The sequence below is a fragment of the Callithrix jacchus genome, chromosome 8 (genome assembly GCF_049354715.1).
Source record: "Callithrix jacchus isolate 240 chromosome 8, calJac240_pri, whole genome shotgun sequence".
In the NCBI taxonomy this organism is placed as follows: Eukaryota; Metazoa; Chordata; class Mammalia; order Primates; family Cebidae; genus Callithrix; species Callithrix jacchus.
The window spans coordinates 126,120,043-126,137,131 of record NC_133509.1 but is presented as its reverse complement, the minus strand read 5'-3'; the positions used below and the strand labels follow the sequence as shown (position 1 = coordinate 126,137,131).

At 51.2% G+C, this 17,089-nt stretch overlaps 1 protein-coding gene across 8 annotated transcripts in view; it reads left to right on the top strand.

The window, feature by feature from the left end:
- Positions 1 to 16,108, top strand: part of CCDC88C (coiled-coil and HOOK domain protein 88C) — a 150,065-nt gene extending 133,957 nt beyond the window's left edge. For 6 of the 8 annotated variants that reach the window (XM_035261279.3, XM_078335611.1, XM_035261280.3 and 3 more), the window contains 5 exons: positions 5,852 to 6,040; positions 7,817 to 7,873; positions 8,788 to 8,856; positions 9,854 to 10,143; positions 13,777 to 16,108. In XM_035261279.3, coding sequence (XP_035117170.2) covers positions 5,852 to 6,040; positions 7,817 to 7,873; positions 8,788 to 8,856; positions 9,854 to 10,143; positions 13,777 to 14,799 — 1,628 coding nt within the window. In that variant the 3' untranslated portion in view covers positions 14,800 to 16,108. Of the gene's footprint in view, positions 1 to 3,512; positions 3,955 to 5,851; positions 6,041 to 7,816; positions 7,874 to 8,787; positions 8,857 to 9,853; positions 10,144 to 13,776 lie in introns of those variants that run through there. The other 2 variants (XM_035261282.3, XM_035261286.3) reach the window with 2 other exon arrangements.
- The last annotated feature ends 981 nt before the right edge of the window (positions 16,109 to 17,089 follow it).

Sequence of the window (17,089 nt, the reverse complement as noted above, 5' to 3'; positions counted from 1 at the left end):
CGGTGGCTCTGCGTACCTGTGCAGGAATGTGGCGGGGACGGGGGCTGCATGTGCACCTCCTGCTTACGTGTGTTACAGCCAAGTAGAAATGTCAGCGTGGTGACAGTTTCGTCCCATAATGCTTTTATTTTATTTTTTTTGAGATGGAGTTTCGCTCTTGTTCCCCAGGCTGGAGTATGATGGTGGATCTTGGCTTACTGCAACCGCCTTTCTGGTTCAAGTGATTCTCTTACCTCAGCCTCCCAGGCAGCTGGGATTATAGGCGCCCACCACTGTGCCTGGCTGATTTTCTGTATTTTTAGTACAGACAGGTTTCACTGTGTTGGCCAGGCTGGTCTCGAATTCCTAACCTCAGGTGATGCACCCGCCTCAGCCTCCCAAAGTGCTGGCATTATGGGCGTGAGCCACCATGCCCAGCTGCTTTTGTTACTTTAGAATGAAAATCGTTCGTCACATAGCCGGGCAGATATTTGAATATCTAAAGGTGACATTCATGCAGGTACCATAGAGACAAGCATAGTAGCTTATTTTGGGGTTCCCCGTATCTGTGCCAAAGATTGGTAGTAAGCTGCTTTGTACAGGAAGATCCTGGGTGCACACCACACATTCTCCATGTATATAAGATCTCCCAAAAGTCCTCGGGTGGTTCTCATCTGTTACCACTTTGAAAGGCAGGTTAGGACATCCCCTTTAGCCTGACCTGGCCTTGAGTCCTGCCAGCCATAGGGCACACTGTGCCTTTTCCCTCAGGGCTGTTCTTTGGAGTTTGCCAGAGGTTCTGCAACACGAACAGGGTTTCTAGTCATGTGTGCTGTATTTCATCAGCTCTCAGGAGCCGTGAAAGCTGCAGTTACTTTATATACCACTAGGAGGAAAAATGCTGGCGGTCAAACGGCGCGGGCCCACCACTTCCCATTTTCATTACGCTTGTGTTGAAAGAGCTTTTCTAAATAAGAATTCAGTTTTTGTGCACACATGTAAAAGGAAAATAGGAGCAAGATGAGTTGTTATGACAATGACAGTTTTATCACCATGGCCACCTGGCCAGTGGTGACTGTGAGACACCATCTAAACTGCCTCTTAATTTCCGAGATGTTAAAATATGGAAAAAACTGTGTCTTAGAATCAGTTAGACACAGCATTTACCTTAAACATTGTTAAATTTTCAGCCTCACTTTTAAGTATGATTTTGGGGGGTTCTTTAATCCCAGGCTTGTACCCCGAGTCATTTATATTTTCACAAAGGACACCAGGACTTTCTGAAGACCCAGGCTATGCCTGAGACCCATGAGGTCTGGAGGTGGAGGATATAGCACTGAGGAGCAGCAGCAGGCCGCCCTCTGAGTGTGCGATGTGCACAAGGCTTTCAGGGGGCACATTCACAAGCACCTGTTGTGTCCCTTCAGATGCAAAAGAAAAAGGCCTGGTGCAGTGGCTCACGCCTATAATCCCAACACTTGGAGGGGCCGAGGCAGGAGGATCACTTGAGGCCAGGAGTTTTAGAACAGCCTGGGCAACACAGGGAAACCCCCATCTCTACAAAAAAAAATTTTTTTTTTAATGAGCCAGGTGTGATGGCATGTACCTCTAGTCCCGGTAGCTCAGTAGGCTTGAGCCCAGGAGGTCGCAGCTGCAGCAAGCTGTGGTCACACCATTGTAGTCCAGCCTGGGTGACAGAGTGACACCCTATCTCTAACAGAAATAATGTGCACGTACATTGTTCAGGGACTAACGCTGTCATTTTTTTTTTTTTTTGAGAGAGTTTTGCTCTGTCACCAGGCTCAGCACAGTGGCACAATCTCGGCTCACTGCAACCTCTACCTCCTGGGTTCAAGTGATTCTTCCACCTCAGCCTCTCAAGTAGCTGGGACTACAAGCACATGCCACCACGCCCAGCTAATTTTTGTATTTTTCGTAGAGACAGGGTTTCACCATGTTGGCCAGAATGGTCTGGATCTCTTCACCTGGTGATCTGCCCATCTCGGCCTCCCAAAGTGCTGGGATTACAAGCATGAGCCACCAAGCCCAGCCCACACTGTCATTCTTTATGGGGGTAAGATTAGAGTCAGCACCATAAGACAGGGTGAGAAAAAGAAAAAATTAGAGGACTCACATGCAAGTAAATGTTAAGCTTAAGTTTTTTCAGTCTAGAGGGGGTTCTGTTGCCTCAGGTTTTTATATTGGCTTCTGTTTAACTTTTGGACATTTGTCATCTCAATTTGTATTACTCTTTAAGTGGAATTAACTATAAAGTCTAACTGAATTAGGAAAACTTCCAGAGAAAAAAATGCCCGACTACTCCAAAGTGATACATGAGCGAGCAGGTCTGTGACCATGATTACAGTGGGTAGCAGCCGCCCTGTCTTGGGCGCTCCCTCTGGGTTCAGCCCCCTTTAACTACTTCATGTGCCTTATGCATCTCATTGAACGCTAAGGACCCTGTTGAGGCAGGTGGAAGCGCCCTCCCCTGTGTAGAGCTGAGAAAGTGAGGCTCAACGGTGTGAAACACTCGCTTTGGGTAAGCGGGACCCAAATGTAGGTCAACGACACTCTGGAGTCTGAGCTCTTAACTGCACGCACTGCCTCCAGTTAAAGCTCTTTTGGTCCCTGAAGACGCTGAACAAGAGCCCAGCCCTGAACTGGCCCCAAGGACACCAACCTTGAATAAGTTGATCCCTTATTCTGTGGTGTGAGCCACCATGGCCACCAGGTGGTGCTGTGGAGGAAGAAATAATGGAAATCCTGATACGACTTCAGTCTGACATCAGAAATCGTTAGGTCGATTAATGTTGATAGAAGACATGTTTAGGAAGTTAGCCCAACTGTCTGCTTTGTTAAAACACTATAATTTGAAGGCTAAGGAGTGGAGAATTGAAGTGAAGGATGTGCATAGAATTAAAAGGAAATCATGACTCTTCTTGGTGTCGAAGGGTTTTTTTTGGTATGAAAAAGAGGTATTTAAATTATTTTAAAACTCATCCTGCCGAAAGATTATTTCAGAGATACAAAATCATTAGTGAATACTTCAGGAAGACTATTTGATGACAGCGCCTTGAAATATATCACTGCGTGTTTCCAAGGTCTCTGAGTGGGAACGGGAGGATTGTGTAAGCCGAGCTGTTAGGGACCCTGTCATTAAAATGGATGAGTAAGAGAAGCTGGGCCCTAAATTAATAAGCATTCGTATTTAATAATTTGGCACACTGAAATTGAAAAATGATCTAAACCATTGGCTCCTTGGGCAGTATGTAATTCTCCTCACGTGAGGAAGTAAATTGTTGGCAGTCAGGCGCCTTTAAATTAATTAAATTGAGTTAGAGCACAGATGATTCACTGAGCCCTGATTCTGGTCTGAGTACCGGGTAGTTTTCATCTTTCCTGGGCAAGATGGGATTCTGATTTTCTAAGTATATTTAGCTAATTTCGATTCATTTGTAAGTATTGTTCATTTCATTTATTTGTGTTTTTTTTTTTCCTTCCTCCTTTGGGTTATCTGATTGATAACAATTTAGCACCTCAGCGCAAAAAGAGTCCCTTTTTGAGAAGCAAAAACAAGGACAAAGACAAGTCTCCGTCGACCCACCCAGCTCTCTCTAAACGCCTGCGCTTCTGGTCTTCCTCCGACATCCCATCCTCTCCTAACGAGCCTCTCTCTTTCTCAGACATTGGAGATTTCTAATCCCTTTCCTTTGTCATGTGTCTGCATTGTGTATCCTCCTTCATTTCTGAAATTCAAACAAACCAAAAAAAAAATCGTCTAAAAGGCCAAATGGCCAATAGCAGACCCCTCCTCCTGCCCCCAATTCCCAGCTTAAAGTAGCCGGCGTGGATTCTGATTTCAAAATAGAAGATGGGCTGTCACCCTCCCTGGACTGTGTCTTCAGCACAACACAGTTTTAGGGGGAGCCTCAGGATACATGTGCCCAGGTCCGTGGGCCAGGATGCCCCTGCTAAGTAAGTCGAGTGGCTGTGTGCCTCTCCCGCCTCTTGCACCTGTGAGCTTCTGTTTTGCCCGTGTGTCAAGCAGAACTGGCGGGGGGTTGCTGCACTTCCTCAAATACACAGACTCTGTCAAGTGAGAGGTTTTTTAAGACGTGTTTTTAAGCAGCTAAGTTTAAAACTGCTGCCCTTTTCTCCTCTTCCTCTGTCAGAGCACTTGAGTCGTTGGCCTTTTCCGGGAAGGCCCTCCCAAAACGTGTTCTGTTTTGAAGGACTGATTGCTCCGTTCAGGCATTTTGACTAATTGGATTGATTGTGCCCAGCCAGAGTTCAGCCCAGAATGAAGTTTTATGACTGTGCTGTGGTTTTCTGACATCTTGGATGCTGAAGTTTAAACAGCAGGAGACAGAAGGAACATCAGCACACAAATCATGCCTCACGCAGGGGGAGATGGCAGCCGGCCAGCGAGGCCATTACCTGCGGAGCATTTCCATCTCCAGCCATCCCTCTCCCTCCTCCGTGATTTTTGTCATATCCTGACACCGTCCATATGATCACCTACAGAAATGTGATCACCTGTATGTTTTCCCTTCCGTTGATCCAGTTTGTAGTTAAATGTATTCAAAGGAAAGATTAGTATCAGTCCTGTAAGTGGAAAACACAAGTATCATCATAAAAACAAGGTAACTGTGAGAATAAACACATAACTACTAAACTGAGTGTCGGCTCAGGCGCCACTGACTCCATCTCACAAGCCTCACTCTGGGAGCCCTGGGCTGCCCTGGCGCCAGGTCCTCCAGCCCTGTCTTCTGCACATGCTGTTGGAATCGTGTTGTTTCTCTGTCTGCTGCTCATGCTAACTGTTCGCTCATCTCCACCTCCCCTGTGGCGCCTCATTTTAGCTTCACCTGTAGGATGGCCTGTCCCCGTTCATTCCACCTGTCCCGAATCAGGCAGACTTGAATCTTGCTTCTCATCAAGGTTATCTTTCTAAATCCAAATTCCCCCTTGATTTCAAATCATAAGCTCTGGGCACTTAAAACTGCATGGTGAGCCCAGACTTTGAGTGGCTGGGAGGGCAGACAGCTTGATGGGCAGAGGAGCTGAACCACACAGTGAGTCCTGGCTCTGGGTTCCATGGCCCTCGGGCCACATGGAGTGGGACGCTCGGTAGAGTGCTTTGTCTGCTCTTAGGAATGCCAGCCGTGTTCCTTTTTATCTAGCGTTTGGATCCTCTTTCCTGTGGGGTAGTTGGTTTTATGGAGTGTTTTTCTTTCATAATTTTATATGTGATTTTAATTTTGGCCAGAGTTTATGTTGAAGGTAGGAAAGTTAGAGATTTCAGAAAAGCACAAGATACAAGATAAAAATCTTTTTACAGTGAGTCTCACCATGTGCAGTTAGTCTCACTGCCTTTTTAAAACACACATATATATTGTGAGGTTAGCAATAAAGTTGTATTTGAAGTCCTTAGTGAGTCTAGTTGGCAGGGCCTTCAGATCCTCAGCTACGGGTTTGGAGCCAGGCAGACACCTGTTAGGATCTCTGGAAGTCAGGGTGGCGTTCCGGACAGTGTTACCCGGGAGATGTGCCCTAGAATGAGTATGTTAACTTTTACCAACAGTTGATCCCCACAAGGGCCCCCTTCATGTCCTCCCTGCCTCTCAGGGCTGGCGGTATGACCTCTGCTTTAGAGCCAAGCCACCCTCATGGGCCTCTGACCCCCGCCCTGAGCCAAGCCCTCTTGCCCCCACCAGTCCCCATTTAAATTGCAGCCTGAGAGCTGTGGCAGCTCTGCTTTTGTCTCTGTGGTCCTCGTGCCCTGCTGCCCCGCTTCTAGGCCATGGTGTGGTCGCCCAGCTTGGGCACAGGACTTGGCAGCCTCATTTCTCAATGTCCTCTTCTGCCCCAGGCCCTGGGGATCTAAAACCAAAGCGAGGCTCCCCACACAGAGGCAGCCTCGACCGCACAGATGCCTCCACCGATCTGGCCATGAGGTCCTGGCCCTTGGAGCTGGGCTCCCGGACCTGCTCAACCTCTGCCACCACTCCAACCCCTTCCAGCTCCACCCCCATTGCCCGGCACCCAGGCCGCACCAAAGGTGAGTCGCAGGCCCTTCCAGAGCCATGAGCACTGGGACTATTCCTTCTTGAAAACCCCAGGCTCTTGGAAGTCAGAGGGGTGGTGAGCAGAGGGGTGAGGCTGCTGGCAGGCTTTGGTGGCATAGATGGAACTCTGCTTACCAGCCAAGGACTTTGGGCAGGAAACCTTCCAGAGGCCCAATTGCAATGGGGCCTGAGACCCCACTGCCACCTCTGGCATTCAGGAAGTGAAGGCACCAAATGGCTCCAGAAGGGAGGTAAAGGGGAGGCTGAGAACCAGACTGGGCTAAACCCAGGCAACTGCCTTTGCCCTACCTTGGTAGAAGTTTGGAGTTTTTTTCTCTAGAGAAGATAAATCACATTTTAAATTTGTGTGTGTGTGTGTTAAATTTTTTGTAGAGATGTGGGCTCATCATGTTGCCCAGGCTGGTCTCAACCTTCTGGCTCAAGCAGTGCTCTTGCCTCTGCCTCCTAAAGTGCTGGGATTATAGGCACTGAGCCACCACACCTGGCCAAGAAAGGATAGAGTCTCTGAACTGGGAGTTCACTGACACAGTTGAGGCAGGTGTCCTTTACTAAAACCCATCAGGTTCAGTGAAGGATTTACAAACTCCCTGTCTCCAGGATGCCAGGAGTTCATATCTTTAGGCTTGAGATTAAAATACTCTTTGAGTAATCTCTTTAGCCTGAGAGTGTCCCAGCAGGATAGCTCAGCCAGATCTTGCCAGGTGACACTCAAATCAGAGATAAGAGAAATGATTGTACCCAAGAAACAAGAACAGGATGCTATAAAAAAGCAACAGAGAAGGGAGAAGCATTTGGAAATTTAAAATATGCAAAAAGAAAGGAAGAGATAATGCTTCAAACTGAAAAGGGCATTCCCTTATAATTTAAGAGATAGGAAAATATCCAAAGAAACAGCTGAAGGAGTTGAAAGTGATTGCCTCTGGGGTATTGGAAGTTAGAGCAAGAAGGGCTTGATTTGCGTAAATAACCCCACCCACCTGACTCTTAAAGCCGTGGCCATCTGAAACCTTGAGTCTGACCAATAAAGCAACAGAGACGGGGTCACCGACCTCAAGGGACCCTCACATTCCATATATCCATCGCTGGTGGGCTTGTCACCATCTCCAAAATGGAGACCCTGCTGTCATTTTGGAGAGGATCCAGGGTCTGCTCTTAGGTTTGAAACTAGCAAGATTGAGGGGTGGGGCATTTTCTAGTCTTCATGGAAAGGCAGAATGCTCGATGGCCTGTGGATTCCAGGTCTGTTTCTGGTCAGAAGCTGTTAGTGCAAGGTTTAGGCCCCAGGAATTCAGCCTCTCCCCTCAAGGGATAGATTCTGATTTTGTCTCTTTTTCTTTCTTTCTTCCTCCTGCCACCTGAAAACAACTTGACTGCTAAAAATGAATTGCTCTCAGGGCTGGCCTCTGAGGCTGGAAGGGGCTCCCCAGGACACTCAGTGTTCAGCTCTTTTTATATCATCTTTAGGCCAGAACACACCTTTGGTCCACACGTCCCAGCCACAGCAGAGGCACAAGTGTGATTTAAAAGGGATGTGAATCAGGAGTGTCAGGGCTGCCCCAGCAGGAGAAATAGTGGAGGGGTAGGAGAGGCAGGTCCCAAAGGCACCATCTGCACGCCACTCCCTCATCCCCAAGAGCTGGAGCTCCTGGGATACAGGTGCCAGGAGAGGTGGCGGGGTTCCCTGTGGGTGAGGGATGTTCCGTAACCCTGACTCACCAGCCTTATTTTCACCTTCGGCTGTAACTCAGATGACAACCTCTGCGAGCCATCCCTGGAGTTTGAGGTCCCCAACCACAGACAGTACGGTAAGTAGGGAGGATGCTGTGTCCTCCCGCCTGGGTTCCCAGACTGGTTTTTATCCACAGTACCTTTCCTTTAAGCTGAGTCCCACAGGGGAGTCCAACACAAAATGAAGGTGGGAATGCGGGACCCATTCTTCCTTGCCCTTCCCAGGGGGCTGAGCATGTAGTTTCTAGTTACATACCTCCAGTGGTGAGGAATTCACTACCTCCCAGGCATCACAGTTTTGGAAGCGCACCGATTTTTGTGGCCAGGAGGGCAGGTGGGCAGGTGCCTTCAGCACCATAAACCTTGATTTTTTTTTTCCTTTGGGGCAGATGTAAATTTGAGGCACTTGACACAAGCTGAAGAACAGCAAAATATCCAGGAGAGGGGAGTACCCGCTTCCTTCCCAGGGCCCCAGCACCTGCTCTCTGTGGGTGCCCTGGCATGGCACCTCCCTGGTTACAGGTGCACATACACATGTGTACATGTGGTCCTGAACAGCCCTCATCTCTGTTCCTGTGGCTTTGGCTGAGGCTGTCCACAGATGTTCCAGAAAGCTCTATGCAGTAATAGAGGGGGGCCCCCCACCCCAACCTCTGGTTCACCCAGAGCAGCTTTTTTTCATCTGCCCTCTATACTGGTGTTGTGTGTGAGATTTCCTTTGTGAAGTTGAAGCTGCAGCCCCAGGCCTCATAAACATGGATAAGCGGAGTCGTCATCTGTTCATGGCGGCTCATGCTGTGCCCACACTCTGTTGGTGAAGCAAGACTTCCTCACGAATGCAGAGGGAGTCCTAGAGTTCCTCCTTCCTGAGGGCGTTGGGCTTAGCTTTGGCACAGGATTGTTTGGGTGCAGTTTTTCTGCGATTAGATGGCTAATCTGGGCTATACTTGGTCTTTGGCTTTTAAATTTTAACACTGCCATTTCCTTTCAGTGTCGCGGCCAAGTAGCTTAGACAGCAGTAGAAACACATCCAGCAACAGCTCTCCCCTTAACCTAAAAGGTAAGTCTTGTGCTTCTGAAAATGTATTTGGACCAGGCACAGTGGCTTATGCCTGTAATCAGCACTTTAGAAAGCCCAGGCAAGTGGATCACTTGAGCCCAGAGTTAGAGACCAGGCTGGGAAACACAGCAAAACCCCATCTCTACAAAAAAATAAGAAATTAGCCAGGTGTGGTGGTGTGTGCCTGTGGTCCCAGCTACTCAGGAGGCTGAAGTGGGAGGATCGCTGGAGCCTTGGAGGTCAAGGCTGTAGTAATCTGTGATCACACTACTGCATTCCAGCCTGGGCATCAGAAGCAATACCCTGTCTCAGAAAAAAACTGTATTTGGTGGTTTAGCTCTGGCTTCATATTATTATAATTTAAAAATATGTGAATAGGGCTTTCAGATGCATTCTGACACATTCAGAGGCCACACGGCATGGTTTCAGGCACAGGCCGTGAGTTAGAGTGGGTTGGGGTTCAGCTCCCTTCTCCCTCGAGCGGCGCCGAGCATGCAGGCACATCACAGGCCTGAGTCAGTTACTTCATCTGTAGAATGGGGAGAGTCACACTAGTCCATTCTACTGTGACCAAAGAACAAATGTGGGGGACTTTGATTCTTGGAACACATGTAGAGTTTTTTTTTAGGCACAGAATGTGGTCTTTCTTCATGAATGTCCCCCGTACATTTAGCCCCTAGCACATAGTAGGTGCTGGATAAGCTTTGAATACGTGAGTGGGCGATTGCTGACAAGGGGCCGTGCCTTACAACCGGTAATCACTTAAACTGTAGCAGAAGCTTTCTACTTTCACTCATGGCATTTTCTTTTTAAATCCAAAGTGAAACTCAAAAGGAGTCTAAAAGGTTCTTTAACAGCCTTTCAGCCTGGTGGGAGTAAGCCCTGGGCTTTTGGGCAGGGGTTTTGAAGCCAGCCAGAGGCAGCACAAAGCCTTTAGAAGCGGCCAGAGGGCTGCCAAGACTGATGAGTGTCCTCTGTCTCTTGCCCTGACACCCAGGCTCCTCCGAGCAACTCCATGGCCGGTCTGAGAGCTTCAGTAGTGAAGACCTGATCCCCAGCAGGGACCCGGCCACTCTCCCCTGGGAAGCCAGCGCCCCAGGGCGCAATGCCCTCAGCCGCCACGAGTACCCCTTGCCCCGGAACGGGCCTGTCCCGCAGGAGGGTGCCCAGAAAAAGGGCACAGCCCCTCCACACACCGGAGTGCGGCCTTGCTCGGCCTCCCCCAGCAGCGAGATGGTCACCTTGGAGGAGTTTCTGGAGGAGAGCAACCTCAGCTCGCTGACCCACGTGAGTGACCGGGACACAGACTCAGATGCTGTCTCTCTTCCTGCGCTGTCTCTTCCTGGCTCAGGATCAGAGCTGCAGAAAGGGATAGGGTGGGGGTGGTGAGGCCTAGTCACAAAGCTGGCTTGGACGTCAGAGGCTTACTAGAGCACTAGCTGGCAAGTCGCCTCAGGCTAGTGGCCAGCACCTGACTTCAGGGCTAGGATCTCATGCTGGGTTTCATGGCAGAGCTCTGAGTACCCGCTTGCCCTGCATCTTCTCCAGCAGGGGTTGGCAAACTTTTAAGGACCTCGAGAGGGCTCGAGAGGAATGATTTTAGGCTTTCTGGGCCTCACAGTCTCTGTTGTAGCTGCTCAACTCCGCCACATTCGAGAAAGCAAGCACTGATCATATGTCGGTGGATGGACATGGCTGACATCCAGTAAAGCTTTACTTATGGATACTGACATTTGAATTGCATATGATTTTTACATGTTGTGAAGTGATCACTTAAAAATGTAGCAACTGGCCAGGCACAGTGGCTCATGCCTGTAATCCCAGAACTTTGGGAGGCCAAGGTAGGTGGATCACCTGAGTTAGGAGTTTGAGACCAGTCTGGTGAAACCCCAGTCTCTACAGCATGATCCCATGGTGAAACCCCATCTCTACAGAAAATGCATTGTAGAGGCAGGCATTGTGGCAGGTGTCTTTAATCCCAACTACTCGGAAGGCTGAGGCAGGAGAATCACTTGAACCTGGGAGGTGGACGTTGCAGTGAGCTGAGATCGCGCCACTGCACTCCAGCTTGGGTGACAGACAGAGTGAGACTTTATCTCAAGAAAAAATAAAACAAAAATGAAAATGTAGCAATGATTCTTAGCCTACAGGATATACAGAAACAGGTGGCCAGCTGGATTTGGCCCCAGCTCTGCAGCTCCTAACCCTAAACACTGCCTGCGGCCATCTTTCTGCCACCTCTCTTTGGAAGCTGCACGTATATCTTTGAAGTGTTCCGTCTGAATTTCATCACGTGAGCTATTGGGTTACTGAGTGAATGAAGTTCACTGTCTGCAGTTGAGCCCTTTTGAAATTCTTAAAACTTCAATTTTTCCACCTCACTCCCCTTAAAGAAACACATTTGGACTTTGTCTAGCTCTTCAGTAAACCCTGTGACCTGCATTACTAGGGCACGGTGACACAGAAAAGAAGGTACGTGTTTGGTAGATACTTAGCACCTGCTGTCTTGTTAAGCAGGATGCATGGTGCCTACTCTCAAAAAACAAAGCAAACCAGTTCATCAGCAGGTTTTCATTGCCTGCACGCACTCCACCCAGCCTTGCAGTTGCCACAGATGAGAAATATAAAGCGTGGTCCTGGCCCTCCTTCACTTAAATACTTCTCTCTCCCAAGCACTTACTGTGTGCAAGGTGCTGGAGAAACCAAGCTGAGAAAATCCACGGAGGGCCCGCCCTCGAGAAGTTAAAGGTCTAATGTGGTTCTCAAACTCAGGCGTGTGTTAGAATCATCTGGGGGCCTTTCCAGACCACAGAACCCATTCCTTGAGCTTCTGAATCAGTAGTTCTGAGGTTGGGCTCCCTGAGAACTTAAATCTATAAATTCTAGGTAATGGCCTTGTGGCTGGGTAGGCACCATGGTTTAAGAACTGCTGGTCTAGCCGGGCGGTAGCTCACGCCTGTAATCCCAGCCCTTGGGAGGCTGAGGCAGGCGGATCACTTGAGGTCAGGAGCTCAAGACCAGCCTGACCAACATAGTGAAACCCCATCTCTACTAAAGACACAAAAATTAACCTGGTATGGTGGTGTATGCCTGTGATCCCAGCTACTCAGGAGGTTGAGGCAGGAGAATTGCTTGAACCTGGGAGGCTCAGGTTGCAGTGAACCAAGACTGCGCCACTGTTCTCCAGCCTGGACAACAGATTGAGACCCTGTCTCAAAAAAAAAAAAAGAAAAGAAAAGCTGCTGGTCTAATGGACTGAACAAGAACACTCCAGAAACTGGGGAGCCTACAACTGGAAGGCTTTCCTTCACAGTCTTTCTTTGTTATATGCTCCTTATGGTGGTTTACTTTCCCTTTGGAGATCTTGGCAGGCAGGTCTCGAGCAAGGAGTGGGGCCCCTCCCTGCTCAGCTCAGACACATCCTCATAGTCCCCATTCCCTATGCCCTGTACTGTTACCTGTCCGTCTTTAGCTTAAATGAAACCAAAACAGTCTGGCTATAGCAGTTTCTGTTGGAAGCTGATGCCTGGCATCCAGTGAGCCAGCCCCCTCTATCTACCTGGGATATTTAGTCCCATAACTTCCGACCCGACACACCTGGCTTCCCTCCTGGTACGTCTGAAACACGAGGCCCCTAATGCACAGGGGGGCTTCCCATCCCAGAGAAGTGACAACAGTAACCCCACCACACCCCCACTCTCTGGGCGTCAGTGCAGGGAGGGAGTGTCACAAGATGGGCCAGGGACGGTGGTTATCAAAGACTCTGAAGTGTGCAGGGAGGAGCCGGGTGGAGCAGAAGCAGCTCTGGAGTCAGGCAGCTGCAGGCTTTTGTCTGGGTCTGGTGCTCTCTGGACGCATGGCCTGCTAAAACTCCATGACCCGTTTCCTCACCTTGACACAGCCCTTCAGCAACCTTGCAAGGTTGCTTTGAGAATTAAATGAGTTTCTTTGCAATTAATACATGTGGTTCCTAGAACAGCACATGGTCCCACGGGTGATGAAAGGTACCTGTGGATATCATGGGTCTTACTGCACACTCACCCAAGATACGTAGCATCAAACTAGCATAAAACAACAGATGCGTCTGTTCAGTGGCCTCCAGATGTTTGTGCAGGGCAGGAGTCATTGGCAGGTGCAGATGGCTCCTGAGCTACCAACCCACCTTCAGCCTGACACCCACCGGCCTCTCATCCCCTGTGCACTCACTGCCTCTTCCCCTTCACGTCAGCCTCAGGAGAACCTGTGCTTGCAGAAGGCTGCAGTTCCCTGAGCAAGGCCATAGACCTTTGTCTCCATGACTCTGCCGATTCCCAAGGTGGTGGCAAAGGACGCCTGCCCCCAGGCAGGGGAAGCAGAGCTCAGGTAGCAGCTTCACAGGGACAGTCTGGTGGCTAGGCTGTCCCGCTGGCTTCATTTCCCTGTGCAGCCCACCATTCCCGCTTCTGGGCTCTGTCCCTCTCTGTCACTCGCCCTGCTCCTGCTCCCATTCTGCCTCTCTCTTCCCTTTCTCGGGCCCGGAGAGAGGTCTGGGTGGCAATGAAGGTTCTGGCGTTTCAGGAGCTGCCCTTGTTCCTGTTGCTCTTGGTGGTGCAAGGTGAAGTCCTCGTGACGTCCTAGAGTGACCAGGAAAGGCAGGCCCTGCCCACACCCACTAAGGTTCAGTTCCTGCTCTGCTTGGTGGAAACAGGTCAAAGCAGTCGGGCATCTGGGGTTCTTTCCTGGTGGTCCCATGCTGCCCCAGCCACCTTCACCATCCTGCCATGGCTGGTGTGTATGGTGGGGGCACATGTGCCTCGGAGAAGGCAGGCAGGAGGGGAACTGCAGTCCCAGCCATGCAGGCTGCTCAGTGGTGGGGGTGGGGGGTCCGAGGACTGGCCTAACCCTCATGCCCACCTCCACCCTTCCCTCTCTCCTCTGTAGGACACACCCAGTTGCCGGGATGACCTGCTGAGTGACTACTTCCGGAAGGCCAGCGATCCCCCAGCCATCGGAAGCCAGCCAGGACCACCTGCCAAGAAAGAAGGGGCCAAAATGCCCACCAGCTTTGTGGCCCCCACCGTTAAGGTGGCCGCCCCTGCCTCAGAGGGGAGGCCGCTAAAGCCGGGGCAGTATGTGAAGCCAAACTTCAGACTGACTGAGGCCGAGGCCCCACCCAGCGTGGCCCCCAGACAGGCCCAGCCCCCCCAGAGCCTGTCTCTGGGCAGACCCCGGCAGGCCCCGGTGCCCGCAGCTTCCCACGCACCTGCCGGCCGCAGCGCCTCCCTGAGCCGAGCCTTCAGCCTAGCCTCAGCTGACCTTCTCCGGGCCAGCGGACCCGAGGCTTGCAAACAGGAGTCACCCCAGAAGCTGGGGGCTTCTGAGGCTTCGGGGGGCAGAGAGACAGGCAGCTATACCCTGCCAGGCCCCGCACCCCCCAGCTCCCACAGCCTGGCCCGGGAGCGGACTCCACTTGTGGGAAAGGCTGGTGGCTCCTGTCAGGGCCCGGGTCCCCGCAGCCGGCCGCTGGACACGAGGCGCTTCTCCCTGGCTCCCCCAAAGGAGGAGAGGCTGGCCCCTCTGCATCAGTCCGCCACAGCCCCCACCATTGCCTCGGCAGGTGTTGGTGCTGGCAGTGGTGGCAGCAACTCCCAGCTCCCGCACTTCTCACCTGCTGCAGCCACGGCTGGCAGGACCAAGCCCAAGGCGCCCCCACACTCAGGGGAGGTGGCTACCATCGCCCCTGTCCGGGTGGGGCTCAACCTCTCAGAGGGAGATGGGGTCCCAGGGCAGGGCTGCAGCGAGGGGCTCCCGGCCAAGAGCCCAGGTCGGTCTCCTGACTTGGCTCCCCACCCTGGCCGGGGCCCTGAGGACTTGAGTCGAGGGAGCAGCTCAAAGAGCACCCCGGCCTCCCCGGAGCCGGGCGGGGACCAGCAGACAGTGTGGTACGAGTACGGCTGCGTGTGACTGTCTTGAGGCTGAGCTGGCAAACCTGAAAACGACTGATGTGCCCTCCGACACTCATGGCCTTTTCTCTTGCTTGCCTGCGGTGCCAGGAAGGGGTTTGGAATGAGGAGCGGGGTTCCCATGCCTTTCTGCTGTTTGTTCTGTGAATGGAAACACTGTGCCAAGCCCCGAGAGGATGACGCTTCCAGGTGTGTAATGAGTCTTCTGTATCAGCCGCTTCCAGCAGCTGCTATCTTTGGAATAAATCCACGTCAGCATGGGGACCAATTAGGATGCAATGACAAACTGACTTCCCCCAAAGCAGACACTACTCCAGTATGTCCCAGTACAGCACTGGTTTGCAATGTGTGGAGCTCCGTTGGGCGCACACATACTCGCACAGCAGGCTCACAAGGCTCCGGCCTGGGGGCGCCTAAGCCCCACTCCCTCTCCCAAAGGCCATCAGATCTGAGGAGAAGCCCAGACTGGCCATACTGCGGAGGTCTCGAGGGCCGTGGGCAGACCCCAGAGTCAGGCCAGCTGTTAAAAACGGGAGTGCTGCTGTTCCATTCCTGGGGTCCCAAGCACTTCCCTTTACCCCAGGACCCAAGGCGCCTCCAAGGCAGCTGGCCGTGGCCTTGGCCATTTGTCCCCAGCCTCCAGCTGGCTCCTGAGCTCTGCACCAGGGGCTTTGAGGACCACACAGGCACCTGCCTTCCTAGATTTCCCTGGCTCACTTTTCTGCCAACACTGGATCTGCCAGGCCTGGGGATGGGGAGGGCAGGACAGAGGCCCCCACCCAGCCCCCTCCAGGCCAGGGTGCATAGTGGACCTGACCGAGGGGTCGCCTGGGCAAAGCGAGGTGTAGGCTCAATGTGTAAGTGGCCGTGGCCCCCGACTTCCTCCGTCTCAGATGGGGTGTTGATTTATTTCTGAATAACTTTTTGGGTATAGAAACCAATTTTTAAAAAATAGATCACGTATATATGTACACACTCATGTGAAATATGTATACTGTGGGGGATCTATTTATGTTCCAGAGGGAGTCATTCTCTTCTGTCGGGAATCCTATCTGCTGCTCTGTGTCTTTGGTCGGATTCCTGACAATTCAGTTTCCTGTTGTAAAGGTGCTTTTTCTGGGGTGAACTAAACCTATTGATTTCTTTTTTAAGATTTTTTTTTTTTCCTTTTGATTTAATATACTGAGAAAGAAATGGGAGACTTTTGAATGTTAACAAGATCCTTTTAGGAGCGTTTGGGATTGTGTATTAAATAACCATCCATTCTGGAATGCAAGGACAGGGTTGTAATAAAGTGGAATGGAACCGAAGCGCGTTCTGGCTTTCCTCACTGCACATTGTTAGCACTGGGTGGGCCCCTGGGGCTCCCTGCGCCCCTGCCTCTGTACCCCGGGGATCCTTCCTCCACAGTTGGAATCCACTCCTTGCCTTCCCACTGGGTGGGGGATGCTGTTACATGCGCAACAAGAGACAAATGTGAAGGACAGATGGCCTGTAATGTGACAGCTTTCCACCCCTCCCCAGGTACATTTAAGCTAGCATAAATTGAATCCTATTTTATTTGTTTTTCTAAGGGGCATGTGACGGGCTGGAGATCAGCCTGGACAACATAGTAAGATGTTGTCTACAAAAAAAAAAGAAAAATTTCTGTATACCAGTAGTTCTAGCTACTCAGGAGGCTCCCTTAAGCCCAGGGAGGTCAAGGCTGCAGTGAGCAGTGGTAGTGCCACTGCACTCCAGCGTGGGAGGCAGACAGAGTGAGATCCTATCTCAAAAGAAAAAACGGCAGGGCATGGTGGCGCACACCTGTGGTCCCAGCCACAAGGGAGGCTGAGGTGGGAGGATCACTTGAGCCCCGGAGGTTGAGGCTGCAGTGAGCCAGGGCTTGTGCATTTGCACTCCAGCCTGGGAAACAGAGTGAGACACCGACTCAGAATTAATTGTGTGCATTTTGCTGTGGAGCTCATCTCATGGGGATGGGAGCACAGCTTGACGGGACTCCTTTTGATTTTCCCAAGGCTACTCAACCAGTAAATGCTGGATCTGGAATTGGGACCTTGGGGGCCGCAGATGCTGAAATCGGATGCCTGGTAGGCAGGAGGAAGAGAGGGAAGGGGGAGGCATGAATACAGCCACGCCTAACCAAGGTTCTTCTGACATATTTTCTGTCCAGTTGCTTCCCCAGTGTCTCCTTCCTTCCCACCAAACCTATTTTTTGGCTCTCTCCTCACCTCCTTGCCTGTTCTCCCCGAGGCTCTGCAGTCTGTCCTGTATCTGGCCACTCTGCGGGA